This window comes from Sinocyclocheilus rhinocerous, unplaced genomic scaffold (assembly GCF_001515625.1).
Source record: "Sinocyclocheilus rhinocerous isolate Xijiao unplaced genomic scaffold, SAMN03320098_v1.1 scaffold1071, whole genome shotgun sequence".
NCBI lineage: Eukaryota > Metazoa > Chordata > Actinopteri > Cypriniformes > Cyprinidae > Sinocyclocheilus > Sinocyclocheilus rhinocerous.
In genome coordinates, this window is record NW_015638033.1 from 135,627 (window position 1) to 151,003 (window position 15,377).

A 15,377-nucleotide genomic window follows, 5' to 3' on the forward strand; every position below is an offset into this window, starting at 1 on the left:
TCAATATTTAGATTTTTTTGCACCCTCAGATTCTCGATTTTCAGATAGTTGTATCTCGGCCAAATATTGTCTGATTCTAACAAACCATACATCAATGGAAAGATTATTTATTGATGATGTATAAATCTCAATTTTGAAAAATTGACCCTTATGACTGGTTTTGTGCTCCAGGGTCACATTTATGCACAGACACTTTCATCCAAAGAACAAAAGTAATTCACCTAAGAGCTTACAACAATCATAATGTACGGTAGCAGATTTATGAGACGACGATTAGGAAGCAAACTAGAGAAGAGAAGGAAGGGTGTTTTTCTTCTAAATGTTAGATTGTGGGATTGGGTGTTTTTTTTCCATGTCTGGCCAATTTCTGACTTGTTTTCCTGTGTTTTTGTCGTAGGCTCGTAAGAACGAGCTGGCTGTGGAGGACATGGACGGCGGCACCTTCACCATCAGCAACGGAGGAGTGTTCGGCTCCATGTTCGGGACTCCCATCATCAACCCGCCGCAGTCGGCTATCCTGGGCATGCATGGCATCTTTGACCGGCCCGTGGCCATCGCTGGGAAGGTTAGATGTCAACGCTTTGTGTTGTCTGTCGTACATCAGTAGAGTCACCAGTCGGTTCAGGAAGTGAAAACTCCATTCATTTTCTCCATAGGGACATTTTTAATAATGATGATAACTTACAAACTGTTAAAGACGGTTCTAGTGTTTGAGCTCTCAGGTTGTGAATTGATCGTATGTGCTTTTATTGAAAATATACATATGATATGAAAATACCTATGATTCTCAAAGCGGTCTCCACCAATCAGAGATGGGGCGAGAAAATCATGCCAGAACAGCACTTCAGCCACTGCGGAAGTTTATATTCTTCATGGGAAAAAAAAAAAAAAGATAACTGTGACTCTTTATCTGACTCTTGGGACTTTTTCTCATAATTGCAAGTTTATTTCTTACAACTGCGACTTTTTTTTTCTTAGGATTGCAAGCTTATATCTCACAGTCGCAGGTTTAAATCTTGCAATTCTGACATTTATGTTTTTGCTCAGAATTCTGACATTGTTTACTCGCAATTAATAACTTGCAATTCTTTAAAAAAAAAAAAAGGTATGAATTGTGAGTTTATATCTCGTAATTGCAATTCTGAGAATAGAAAAGTCAGAAATGTGAGTTTCTAACTAGAGATTGCAAGGAAAAAAGATTTTAAAAGTCACAATGACCTTTTTTATATTTTTATTCCATGGTGGAAATAAAAAAAGTGTCCATAGCCAAGTCCCATGAAGCACAGCAAATGACATAATCGAGTTGGTCTCCCTCCCTGCCTCCTATATATATATATATGTATGTGTGTGCGTCTGTTGTGTGTGTGTGTCTGTTGTGTGTGTGTAGTGTGTGTGTGTGATACAGAGAGAGTGTATGTGTGTGTGTGTGTGACACAGAGCGAGTGTGCGTGTGTGTGAGACAGAGAGAGAGTGTGTGTGTGCGTGTACAGGTTTATATATCCTGGTGGGGACTTAAACCTGAATACACACAGACTCATGGGGACTCATGTCACGGTGGGGACCTAAATTGAGGTCCCCATGGGTACAAAAGCTTATAAAACAGAATTAGTTTTTTTGAGATTGTAAAAGAGAGAGACCGAGTTTGTGTGTGTGTGTCTGTGAGACAGAGAGAGTGTATGTGTGTGTGTGTGTGTGTGTGTCTGTGAGACAGAGAGAGTGTGTGTGTGTGTGTGTATTTTGCAGCAAATTTAAAATATATTGTTTCTACAGATCTATTAAATGAATAGCTTTATATTTCACCATTGTTTTTAATTTGATTGACATTTGCAGTGTTTCATGGGATTGTAGTTTTTTCCCCCCTCGTTACACCCATTAACTGCACAGTCCTTGTATCTTTGTGTTTTGGTCTGATTTTAGAGTTTGTCATGTGATTCTCCTCGTAGTTGGTTGGTTTGGTTCACAGCTTATAGCGCTTTAACAAAGGCACCGGGAGAAACGAATGGAGAAGTGCCTCAGCAGCAGCGTGTGTGAGTGAAGCTCTTCTGTTCTCTGTGTTCAGGTGGAGATCCGGCCGATGATGTACGTGGCTCTGACATACGACCACCGCTTGATTGACGGCAGAGAGGCCGTGACCTTCCTCCGAAAGATCAAATCTGTGGTGGAGGACCCTCGGGTGCTGCTGCTGGACATGTGAACGCTCTCGGACCCTCAGCCGACTCCTGCCACTCACCAAACATCTCATCTCACGCACAAACCCCATCTGTACACTAGGGACGGACGCGTCAGCGGTAGAGGGATTGAAGGAGTGGGATTTGCATTGATTGGTTTCATGTTAAGTTGTTTTACCATGTGTATGTCCTCTGGGTTTTCACTGTATTATGAAGGAAGGTGGTCCTGTCATTGTATGTACAAGTCAGCGCACAAAACATGCCCTGAGCAATTATTTGTTTCTAAATGGAGAAGAAAGGATAGTAATATACAGTATATCATATTTAATCTCTTCAGCGTGAAATGATGGGAGCAGCTGAGCAGAAACACTATGTTCCAGTGAGTTTTTGTACACGAGACCTCGAGGCGTCCCAGACGATCAGATCCTGTCTGCCTGTGTAAAGAACCAAAACTATATGAGATTTTAAACAATAAAATCAATGAAATGCTGACGCTCTCTCACGTCTTTCTGACTCTTCTGTATTTCTGTTCAGCAGTCAGTTCACGTCACTACTCTGTCTGTGTGTGTGTGAGAGTGTGTGTGTGTGTGTGTGAGAGAGACAGAGAGAGTGTGTGTGTGTGTGTGTGAGAGAGACAGAGAGAGTGTGTGTGTGTGTGTGTGAGAGAGACAGAGAGAGTGTGTGTGTGTGTGTGTGAGAGAGACAGAGAGAGTGTGTGTGTGTGTGTGTGAGAGAGACAGAGAGAGTGTGTGTGTGTGTGTGTGAGAGAGACAGAGAGAGTGTGTGTGTGTGTGTGTGAGAGAGACAGAGAGAGTGTGTGTGTGTGTGTGTGAGAGAGACAGAGAGAGTGTGTGTGTGTGTGTGTGAGAGAGACAGAGAGAGTGTGTGTGTGTGTGTGTGAGAGAGACAGAGAGAGTGTGTGTGTGTGTGTGTGAGAGAGACAGAGAGAGTGTGTGTGTGTGTGTGTGAGAGAGACAGAGAGAGTGTGTGTGTGTGTGTGTGAGAGAGACAGAGAGAGTGTGTGTGTGTGTGTGTGAGAGAGACAGAGAGAGTGTGTGTGTGTGTGTGTGAGAGAGACAGAGAGAGTGTGTGTGTGTGTGTGTGAGAGAGACAGAGAGAGTGTGTGTGTGTGTGTGTGAGAGAGACAGAGAGAGTGTGTGTGTGTGTGTGTGAGAGAGACAGAGAGAGTGTGTGTGTGTGTGTGTGTGTCTTCAGTGATAATCCAAGTACAAATCAAGATGATTCACGTCTGTTCATACACACTCTCAAAATGTTGTGAAATCAGTTCAAGTGTTGAGTTGCACTGCGGCATCTTAATTTCATCCAAACTATTTAAAATGATAAACGGAGCTTATTCCTTCAGAAATGTAACAGGGTTGGAAATCTTACAGTTTAACATTGAGCAGGAGGCTTATAGTGAATTTAATGCTGAACAATTGGTACAAATACCAATTCTCAATTGATTGCCATGCAAAATCATTATAACAGGGTTGACCCATTAAACAATATAAAGAGATTTGTCTATGTATAGAGAATTTTTTTGTATTATTGTAGCGCTTTTATATTTTTGTTCATATTTAGAATTTTCTGTTTTTGTTTTTAGCTAAGGTTTTAGTTTTGTTGGCGGTTTTTTGTCGTTTATTAGTTTTTTTTAATCTATATTTTTTTATTTTAGTAATTTTAAATCAAAAAATTTGATTTAAAATTACAATAAAAGACAAAATTACAACAAAAAAAAACAATAAAAAAGAATTATTGCCTTGGCAACTTGAAATAAAATGTTCAAGTTTTTAATCTTTTATTTCAGTTAATGTTTATTTATACTTACAGGTAATGAAAATGTTTCTTTGTGGTTTTAGTTTTAGTTAAAGATGAAAACCCTGGTGGGGACACAACTTCAAGTCTTTTTAATGGTACATTATGCTGACTAAAATGTAAACTATGTAAAACACAGGATAGAGGTGGATCTTGAAGATGAGTCCAAACATCTTCAGCTCAGATAAAGAGGGACTGGACACTAATTTCTTACAATGGAGAATAAAGACAAAATGCTAGACTTTATTTCCATATATGTTTGTTTTTATCCAAATGAACGCATTCGCTAATAGAGCACAAAGGAGAAGAAAAAAAAAATCATGACAGATGAAAAATAGTTATTTGGGTTTGTAAAGTGTTTTTAAAAGTGCTTATAACCTTAGTTTTTTTTTCTTTCTAATGTGCATGTATATTAAGGAATACAAAAGACAGCTGTTTTGTTGAATGGTTGTGTGAATGCAGATGCTGCACTCAGACTCAGATTCACACGGAACTAACACTGGACACACATATCACTGATGCAGCTCAGATGAGGTTAATTTCTCCTTCAGAGCCAGTGTGTGTGTGGTTGCGTTTAACACGCATGCAAGGCTTCTGGAGAATATGAAAGTAAGTTACAGTGCAAGAGTCTCGTCCACGTCTTCATGCTCTCGGCCGGATGTGGTGACAAGAGCTTCTAGTTTGGTCACATGCTAAGGATGCTTTGAGGTCACTTGGTTTGTTATTCTCACGCCTGAAAGATTAGAAACCATAAACCTCCACTGCTTTACTATTCCATAAACACGTGGTTTATTTATTAATACCCTGTTTAAAAAATTCAATGATCATATTAATAAAAAGGATTTTCTGCTACTAATCAGACATGCATGTTAATAGATTTGTTCTGACAGATAATATGCATTTGTGTGCTTTCAGCAGCATTTCTCAGAAGGATGCACAATAAACTAGAAAGAAGTGAGTGGTTTTATTCAATGCAAATGCTTAAGAAACATTCAATCAGAAATGGAGAGGACAGAACACATGACTGAATGGTGTTCAGTAATATTGCATTTGTGCAAAGTAATAATGCCCCAAATGTGCGCCGGTTGACCCGTCTGCTCTCTGCAGCGTCATGCAGGTCCATTTCTGTAGGAAGTGTGTGAAAACTGGGACACTGAACTTCATTTTCCAGACATTTGAAGACAATTGTCCTTGATTTCACAGCAAGCGTGTAGAAAATTGCTGATGTGGAGAAATGACTCCTGCTGCCACCAGATGGTGGTAAAAGTACAACAATGAACCATGAATCCTCCTGTCCAGAGGACTTTGGGACTTTTTAACGCTGTGATCTGTTTCAGAGCTTCTCAAAAGGTTCACCCACTTTCATTGTTTCTGCCCGTCAAATTAAAATATAGAGTTGTTTTACACTCCCACAAGTGATGCTGAAAATGAATATCTTGATATCTGCACTTTCAAAAAACATTACACCTGAAACTCTTAGTCTTCCATGTTCAGATTAGCACATTATGGGTTATGCATTATTATGCATTATGGCCAAATAAAGATTCACAACATTGTTACTCATTGTGAAATATTTTCAGGGGGGAAAACATTCATAAATGTGCTCTTTTAAATTAAAAAAAGAGAGGAAATTCAGACTCAGAATGTAAACCTGTGCTCGTGGAGGTGTAGCGGGCAGAAGCAAACGGAGGGGATGAATACTTTCAGAAGGCACTACGGCGTCAGTGAACTGCTGAGTGTGAGCCACGGGATGGAGTTAAAGAACGGATGGCACTTGATGTCACTCACGCCGCCGCCTCCTGATCCGAGACGATAACACGCATCAAACTGGAGCAGCTGCAGGAAACAGGAAGAGGAAAACAGCAGCAGCATTACTATGGAGCAAATGCAAAAATAGAATAGAAAACAAGCATGAAAGAGATTTGAATGCATTTGAATGCAATGCAAACAAACTGCATTATAAATTGGAAGTCAACACACACAGTAAGGTCTGATGTCAAGCTAAAGAAACTGTTTAAAGTGTTTATTGTCAAGTTGAACTTGAGAAAGAAGCTTAGCCACTATCAGACGACACATGGATTGAGGAAAAGGCTCCTCTGAACTTGTCTGGTCCAAACCCAAAGAGCTATGCTGCGTTCAAGTTCGATAACAATTACCATGAATATTTAAGAATTTTATGCAAGCTCCCATCTGACCATTGTGACATCATGTAAACACAGAAATGGCATCGGCCTCAACAATTAAAGGACATCAATGAGCGACTGCTACATATTAGCGTCGGATGTCATTTTATTATAAGCATGCTCTGCACACTTTCTTCGTTTCCAAGAGCATACAGAGGTGGATTAAAGTAGAGAAAAATCATTCCCTGCATGAAGCATTTTTTAAAATACAGTGGTTCCTAAAATGCTTACAAAATCCAGCAAACCCAGTGCAGTGCTGCCCTGTAAACACTCAAGCTTTGTTCATCCTGTCTATCAGTTTGCATTGAGAGAGCAGTTACCTCAGTGAGAAGCGAGGCAGCTGCAGCGCTGAGGAATTCTGGGATATGGAGCGGAGTATGAGGGTGAATGCCTGTAGGGTGGCACTGCCACAGGGGCTGCAGAGAAACAGAGTTGAACAAAATGAAAACAATGGTCTCCTCTCAACACGATCAAGAAGATGTTTGTGTATTTTTAATTGAAGTAGTAGATTTTTGGGAACTGCTATAATAACTCAACAGCCTGAAATTTGAACAATTTTCAGTCATTCATAGTTTAGTGTTGGGTTTGTTCATTTTAAACCAGGAATACAAGGAACTGCTTACCGTGCCAGTAAGAAGCTCATATAGTAAAGCTCCAAGACTCCACCAATCACATGCCTCTGTGATTTTTGACGCACCTCCAATTTCTGCTCCAAATCAGTAAAAACAAATGCAACTACTTATTACATCTCAAGAGAACAGACTGTGTGTTAGAAATGTACTGTTGCAGTTTGATGTGATTGTGAAAAACCATTCACCTGGTGCACAGTACATCTCTTCCATTGCTTTCGGGTTAATTTCGGGCTGAACTTCTGTCCACAGTCCAAAGTACGTAAGGCACGCCTCCCCTGTGTGCAATATGTTTGAGCAACAGTCAAATAAGACCTGAGGTAAATCCAGTTTAGCAATAATGATGTCAATCCTGGAGTGATGGTAAGGCTAGTATTGGTTATGTTAAATCTGCCTTTTTAATAACTGAATCACGGCATTTTTACCCTTTTTGGGTCTTAAAGTATAAATCGCCATTAATTTCTTTTTATGGAAAAGATCAGTGTGAACATCTCGTTTTCATGGGTGAATTAATGATGACAGAATTCCTTTTTGGGTGAACATTTTCTTTACTATAACAGATAAACAAATAAGATTCTACTTATGATGAGTTAAATATCAATGCTCCCATTGTAAATGAAATTTAAGAGAGTAGTCAATCCTCCCGATCCACCTCCTTGCAGACTTCAGGTCCAGCCTGTCCCAACACACCTGACAGTAACTTTTTAGTAATCCTGAACACCCTGATTAGCTGTTTCTGGTGTGTTGGAGCAAGTTGCAGCTAAACTCTGAAGGATGGTAGCCCTCCAGGAGCAGGGTTGGCTACCCCTGCTATTGTTTGATTGTTGAGTTTAATTGTTAATCTTCAACTCTGGTCACTGTCCTGCAGAGTTTAGCTCCAACTCCAATCAAACTCATCTGCTTGTAATGTTCTAGCAATTCTGAGGACCATGATCAGCTTGTTAAGATGTGTTTAATTAGGGTTGGTGCTAAACTCTGCGGGACAGTAGCCCTCCAGGACTAGAGTTAAAGAGCCCAAACCAAAGAATTTGCAACAGGAGACGTACCACTATTGCAGAGTAGAATATTTCGTGGGTTGAGGTCCTGGCACACAATGCCCTGCTCATGAAGACTTTCCAAGGCCAACAGAATCTGAGCCCCCCACAGTCGCACCTCATTCTCAGGGAGTCCCCATCTACCCCACTTTGATTTGGCACTGAAGTTCTTGGCCTTAATTCGGGGGCAATGGCCCAAGCCGTCCACCTTCACCTGCTGCTCTAGTTCAGTCTGGCTCCAACAGGAGCTATTTGGGGTCGGAGCTGACAGGCAGGAGATCATGCCAACTTGTGGTTGTTTAGATGAAGAGTTGAAGAACTGCCAGTTCTCCATGTCCTCCTTCCCAACCTCCCTCGCCATTTCAACAGTGTTTACCCGAGAAGTCATCTTTGCAAAGTCTAAAGAGATACTTTCTTGTTTTTGAGGTGTACATTCAAATGGATTGCGATGAGAACTGACTTTGCTCAATTCAGCCATGAACTGTGAAATCTGTTCATTTCCACTGTGTTTACAGTTAGTGACACGTTGTTCATGAGGAAATCCATCACACGCTTGGTTTTGTGGAGGTAAATGTGATGTGTTGGGAACTATCCGCACTCTCTGTGGAAGAACATCAACCGTGCTGCAAAGGGTTGGTTGCGCATTTTCACCAAATAAAGAGGCTGAAGTAATCTGAGATGCAATGCTGAATCCTAGAATATCTGAGTTTGATTCTGGTACAGTGAAACTCAGACAGTCCTGAGCAGGTTCCAAAGCATTCCAAGCTTTGTTCAGATCTATGCAAGAGTCAATGCGCTCAATGCGGACATCGTTTCCTAGAAGGTCGGAAGTGACATCAAGAGGATCTCGAGTGTCCACAATCACACAGGGATGAATGGGAAGAGGAATATTATCCTGAGGTAAAGACTTGAGACCATTGGGTAGACCAACAGAAGGAAGCTCATTATCTGTCCTTGTTGCATACAAACCTAGAGAACCCCCCTGTTGGCGTCCTGAATCTTCACAGTAGGAGTGAGTTGTACAGTTCTCAAGACATTGTTTAGTTGGGCTGCCTGGACTCTCAAGAGGTTTAGTTCTCCCATAATGCTCATTGAGGTAAATCTCCTGACGGAGAGCAGGGAGGGTGTAGCTATTCTTCAGATAGATCTTGTTCTGGTTGGGGCTAAAGCACTCTGGATGCTCCCTGACTGCTTCACTTCTGACCCTGTGAAGTCTGGAAAAGAGTCTACCACCTGTAGAAAAGCAAAGCCGTTAAACTATATGCCATTGAGAGCAGGTGGGCCACTCTTTCAAATGCTCTCCTAGTACTGTGTGACTATGAGGAGCTTATGGCCAGTCAACTTTTTGAAACATCAGGGTGGACCAGGGTTCTTCAAATCTGGACCTTGAGGTCCACTGTCCTGCAGAGTTTAACCTTAATCATACACCTAGGAAATGAAAAGGTTGCTGAATTTGATCGTGGTTAGAGCTAAACTCTGCAGGATATGCAGGACCTCCAGTACAAGATTTGAAGATTCCCGATATACATATTTTTCTGAGTGTGTGGAACAAACAATATTCCCATGTTTGAACTCTGCAACTGCAATGCTTAACATTTTCCCTGAGTTTTATCTCTTGACTCTAGCCCCATCCCTTTCATTAGTACTGATTTGGATACTCCAGAACAGGGGTGTAAAATTCTGCTACTGGATGGCTAATGTCCAGTAGAGCAGGGGTTCTCAACTCTAGGCCTCAAGGTCCAACCTTGATCAAATTCACATGCAAGTAGCTTTCTAGTAATCCTGAAAACCTTGATTAGCTTGTTCAGGTCTGTTTGATTAGGGTTGGAGCTAAGCTCTGCAGGATAGTAACCCTCCATGGACCAGGATTGGAAACCCCTGGTGTAGAGCAGGGATGGGCAACTTTGGTCCTGGAGGCCACTGCCCTGCAGAGTTTAGCTCCAACCATAATCAAACACACCTTCCTGTAGCTTTCTAGTGATCTTGAAGACACTGATTAGCTTGTTCAGGTGTGTTTGTTTAGGGCTCGAGCTAAACTATGCAGGACAGGGTTAGGTTAGGGTTAGGGTTAGGGTTAGGGTTAGGGAAGTTGCCCATACCTGGTGTAGAGTATACTATTCTTTTGGAATTGTGTTGATAATCATGTTGGTATTTGTGAACAGTATGATTTAGATCCTTCCTATCAGATCACTATCTCTATGATCTGATGAGAAGCTGTCTAACCTCACACAGGTTAAAAAAGGAGTGCTGCAAGGCTCTGCCATTGGACTAAAGCAGTGTTTCCCAACCCTGTTCCTGAAGGTACACCAACAGTACACATTTTGGATGTCTCCCTTATTTGACCCATCCATTTCAGGTCTTATACTCTCTACTAATGGGCTGATGAGTTGAACCAGGTGTGTGATTAGTAAGAGTTTGAAAATGCATACTGTTGGTGTGCATCCAAGAACAGGGTTGAGAAACACTGGACCAAGGCTTCTGAATGAACTGTCTATGCTAGATGGTGTAGGGTCTTATCATTTATGGATATGAAACTCAGGAATAGCCTTCTGGGTGATGTTTGAGACACAAATACACTTTCATCTGAAGTGCAGACTGAAAACCCATCTGTTCAACAAGGACAAATCTCAAATTCTTGGTTCTTTTTAAGGTTTGTTCCTCATTAACTATGTAGGACATTTTTCCTTGCTATTATCACTTTTTGTCTTGGATTCTGTCAAACTGCTCTGGAACAATATACAATGTGAAAGTGCTACAGAAATAGCCTGAATCAACTCACCTTGAACATGTTCTAAATGAAGGAACACAGTGTCTTCACTGACATAGTATTTTAGCAGCTTCACCATGAAGGGCACTCCCTGAGGAATGATGGTCGACCTCTCACGACTCTCCCAGCTCGACTTCGGTAGACTCTGTCCAGCAAGCAGAATTTTTCACAGTTTTACAGGTAACACACTAAAATTCGGCTCTCTTCCTTAACCAAGTGAGCTGCTTCTTCAAACAGCCTTTTAAGGCAGCATAAATGTGCTTGTGACGCAAAGCCTGCTCCAAAAGGTAATGTAACTGTAATAGCGCTTTTCCACTGCGTGGTACTACTCTGCTCGGCACTGCTCAGTACGGCACGGCACGGCTCGGCTCGGTTTGCATTTCCACTGCAGTTTAGTATCGCTAGAGTGGGCGGGATTATTCACATGTCATTATAGTTGCGCCACCTCTACTACCGCGACTCCTGAAAAACTTTTTCATTCCGCGTCGCCCCATCAAGCTTTCGCTGGATCCGCTCCTCTCCTATCAATGGAGGAACGTCTGTACTTCCTCAACAGACAACGAAAACTTTCTTTTGGTTGTTAAAAAAAGGTGCGTTCGATCCTTTGCTGGCTGTGCTGATTTAAATCTAGCGGTTCTGTTGTGTTTGTGTCGCAAGTTCAGTGACGCAGGTAGTGACGATTCTCTCCGGCCAATCCGTGATCAGCAGAGTTTACACGTCACGTTTTGGTAACGGTACGGTTCACTTGGAACCTCAACCGAGGTGGTATTAAAAAAAGTACCAGGTACTGTACCCAGTGGAAAACCCCCCAAAAGTGAACCGTACCGTGCCGTACCATGCAGTGGAAAAGCGCCATAAGACGACGGTTACAGTGTGGTTCCAGAATTTCTCTTTACAGAAAATAAAGAGATTTCTGGATTAAAATGTTGACTTTCTTTTAATAATGAAAACATGATTTATTTTTAGAAATTGTAAAGTATTTGAACATCATGGTAGCATTTTGTATCTCCTTTAGTTTTTGCTGATTTAAAATGTCGCATTTTTTGTTTTGTCCTTTGTCCAGCCGTCTCTGTGATATCTATTTAAGCTGTAGCTTAATATCTCAAGTGTCTGGTTTCAGTAACCCGAGATGAGTTTGTACTCCGATTCAGGCACAGCAGCTTTTAACAGGATCAATCCAAACAGACTCGCAGTAATAACAGAAGACGTAAGTGTATTCCCAGAGCTGGATCCAGTTGGCTGGCCTGATTTCAGCAGGCACTCACACAGCAGTGTGGTCAGACCATTTCTGAAAGGAATCCATACGCTACAATACTTCTGTCTCAAATGCCTACCTTAACGATAAATGTCTCCTTGCTTATCAGACTTTCAACCGTCAGCACCTGTTGAAGACATACATTTATAACTAAAATATTTTTTTAATATCTTTTACACATCCAATGACTTTAACTTCCTGGAATATAGAGAAATGACTGACTAGTTGTCAACCAACCATGAAGAGCCTGAGAGGAGCGGATATTTCACACATACCTTATCAATGATTCCAATGACTTTGCACATCGCCAGATCCTCCACCGGTGAACTTAGATGTCTGATCGACCGAAAGCGCAAGCTACTATAACCCTGATGACCAGGAAAAGAACATGTGTCAAGAGAAAAATAAACAGACCATGGCCTGTATGTTATATATGCCTGAATATTGTTTCATGGCAAAAGTCTGGTTCACATTGCAGCAAAGAATTGCCCACTTAAGGCACTTTAGGATGCTCACTTCTCATCTCACTACTCATCTACATTAAAGTGTGGCCATAAAAGTAACAAACTCAAATCAAAAGGAGAAAATCATATTCAGTGGAAGCCTAAAGAGATAGGATGTCATGCACACTCATCACCTACTCCTAAATGAGTGGATCCTTTAGCAATGTTGTCCTGTAAGTAAGAGATGAAGATCTCCTCGGCTCTCTTCAGATATTGAGTGGTCTTCCGTTTCACGGCTTCACGTCTCTCTTTATTTGGATCCACTGTAAGACACAGAAAACTCTGCATTGGTGTTAAAATCTATGATTGGCCCTTTGCTAAGCCCAGCCTTAATCTTAATGCATACCTGAACATATGCCATTTTATAAGACATGTTCACGATCAAAAAATACATTTCCCAGAAAGTTCCCAGGATACAAGCATTTTTGTTTTCATTTTCCAAACCATAATAGTTCATGCTGTGAATTAAATTATGTTTCGCCTCATTCACAAATGAATATTTCTGTATAGATGGAGTTGGAGTCAGTAAGTTGCATTTGTCAGCATTTGTTTGATATGTAAGGCAAAATATGTTGCATATTAGGTTGGATTGCACCTGTTGCCTTCCAGAGCTTTGAAAACACTTCCTCTAATTACTGTACCTCTATGTTTTGGTATTGCTTTTTATATATATTTCACATGGTTTAACCACAGCAGCTGACTTTCTGTCATGGTCCCCAACAAATTTTGGTTACAGACTCAGCTCAGGATGGTTCTTGTTCATTGGAACAAAAGCTGATCTCTAGTGCACATTACAAGGTACATGTTCATGGTGCATATCCTTGTTTCTTAGACTTAGTATTTAATGCCAAATGATCGAGATTTCTCAGGGTTCCACTTTTAGGGTCCATAAACAACGGGAAGGATTTGAGTCAAGCAACCTTCATCAGACCACTTGAGATGGATTAACCCTAAACGCAACATAAATATGAGATTTATTGTGCAGTGTAGTCAGCTTTAATAATTATAATTGGAGTTTTTGCAGGAGCTCAGACAGTGAGCTTGCGCTGAAATTAAGTGATTTACAGCTTCGGTGATTATAAAGGCAGCACTCTTTGATCACTTTATAATCCATTCACAATTTGAATATGATATTTAAATGTGGGAACTAATTCAAAATTGTGATGGTTGACAGTGATAACAATAGCAAGAAATGGGGAGAATGTGTCAAAATAGATAATAGACTAATAGACCTGCCTCTTGTTCTACTACATGTAATGCATTTATTTGTTCTTCATTTTATTACTGGCTTATGACTTTCAAAGCAATGTTTACTTAATTGAAAAATATGAATTGAAAAAGGCTACATGGTGTTTTAATGTTTCCTAGTATGATTTTGATGTTTATTTTTTTCCGTCTTTGATTTTCCTTTGGTTTAGTTCCTGTTTTCATGGTTGCCTTGCATTCTAAGTATGTTCTTAACCGTTCCCTCCACACCTGTGTCTTGTTTATTCTGTGTATTTATAGCCCTTGTGTTTCAGTTCAGTTTTTTTGTTGGTTACTGTCTATGCATGTATCTAGATGTTATGCTCTCCTCAACTACTCTTTCAATGTGACAAATGTATAATCTACATGTCCATTCTAATTACTTAATTACCATTGAGGCAAGATGGCACCGTTGTTCATGGCTCATGGCTGGCCGTCTGCTATCTGTTCTGTTTGTTTTATGTTTAAGCTCCTTTGTGACTCAAATTGTTCGTGCACTGTTGGTGTACGACCATCAAATGGTCCTAAATATAAGGAGCTCAGTTGAAGTTTTATCGAGCACTGCTCTGGGGGATTTAATTTTAAATGTCCACCTCCACCTTTTATAACGTCTAAACCTGCCTGCTTGCGCCGTTCGCCGTGGGATTTCCCAGGGAGGAAACGTCGCCAATGGAAAGGAAAGCGGGGAGGAATTGCAGTCAAGCTAAAACTATGTTTAGCAAGTTTACCGGCGCACTATCCTTGCATGGATTACTATGTTTTTGGGTTGGACAGTGGCCGTTTTATTTTGTCGTGATCCCTGGAGTTTATTCATCAGTGTGTTCAGCCAGTAATCCTGGATGTTTCAAATGACTCTCTTCGGTACCGGTTGTCTTTTTGTTCGCGACGAGGAGGAGTTAACCACGGAAATCTTCGTCCATTGAGTCGTGCGGCACAGCCGGTTGGTGAGTCAACGCAGGTCAAGATGGCCCTGGTAAACACTCAATGAATTTGCTCATTTTTAGGAGGAATTGCAACACAGTTTGAGAGACTCTTGATTGTTGGGGATTTTAATATTCATGTTTGCTGTGATACTAATCCCCTGGCAAAGGATATTATCATTCTTATTGACTCTTTTGATTTGGTCCAAATGGTTAAAGGACCTACGCTTTCACTGGGCCATACAGTACGCTTGACCTGGTTTTGGTACATGGTCTTTCTATCTGTGATCTTGAAATCTGTGAGTTAAGCTTTTCCGATCACAAGCCTGTAATGTTTACTTGCTCTTTCTCAGGTCAAATCTCCAAAGTACACAAGCCTGTACTCTGGTCTCATTTTTTAACACTACAGTTAATGAGGATATATCTGTATATTTTACGGAGGCCTATCAGCTTTTGACTCTTCCTTCAACAATTTAAATGCTGAACAACAACTTATTTGGTTTAACTCTACTTGCTCTGATATTTTAGACACTATAGCTCCTTTATGGAAAAGACAACAAAAATTTAAGGCTGAACGTCTCGGTTACGTACGTAACCGAGACATTCCCTATCTGTCGGTCACTACGAGTTATGTCGAACGACATATGGGGTCCATGGAAAACGCCACAACCTGAACACTGTCACAACCCTTTGGCACTGCAATTGTTGACAAGCCGTGGCGTGCCACAAAAACTACGCTAAGGTCGTAACCTTCCCAAAGCCCCAGCGCAAATTCACTGACCTTGGTACCGAAGGGGACCAACGGTGAGTACATCGCTGCTGGAGAAGGCCATGCTGCTGTTCCGTCCACAACATTTT

General features: G+C 41.0%; 2 protein-coding genes across 2 annotated transcripts in view; one reads left to right on the forward strand and one right to left on the reverse strand.

Moving 5' to 3' along the window:
• LOC107749530 (dihydrolipoyllysine-residue succinyltransferase component of 2-oxoglutarate dehydrogenase complex, mitochondrial-like) overlaps positions 1-2,674 on the forward strand; it is a 42,033-nt gene extending 39,359 nt beyond the window's left edge. The window contains exons 14-15 of the mRNA XM_016564705.1: positions 398-565; positions 2,060-2,674. Of these exons, the coding sequence (XP_016420191.1) occupies positions 398-565; positions 2,060-2,194 (303 nt within the window). The 3' untranslated portion in view covers positions 2,195-2,674. The remainder of the gene's footprint in view (positions 1-397; positions 566-2,059) is intronic.
• A 2,273-nt stretch (positions 2,675-4,947) lies between these two features.
• The window catches only part of rps6kl1 (ribosomal protein S6 kinase-like 1), a 24,547-nt gene continuing 14,117 nt past the window's right edge, over positions 4,948-15,377 (reverse strand). The window contains exons 3-11 of the mRNA XM_016564706.1: positions 12,493-12,617; positions 12,127-12,219; positions 11,931-11,978; positions 10,609-10,741; positions 7,842-9,062; positions 6,984-7,073; positions 6,790-6,872; positions 6,487-6,582; positions 4,948-5,819 (exon numbers count right to left, since the gene is read on the reverse strand). Coding sequence (XP_016420192.1) covers positions 5,697-5,819; positions 6,487-6,582; positions 6,790-6,872; positions 6,984-7,073; positions 7,842-9,062; positions 10,609-10,741; positions 11,931-11,978; positions 12,127-12,219; positions 12,493-12,617 — 2,012 coding nt within the window. The 3' untranslated portion in view covers positions 4,948-5,696. The remainder of the gene's footprint in view (positions 5,820-6,486; positions 6,583-6,789; positions 6,873-6,983; positions 7,074-7,841; positions 9,063-10,608; positions 10,742-11,930; positions 11,979-12,126; positions 12,220-12,492; positions 12,618-15,377) is intronic.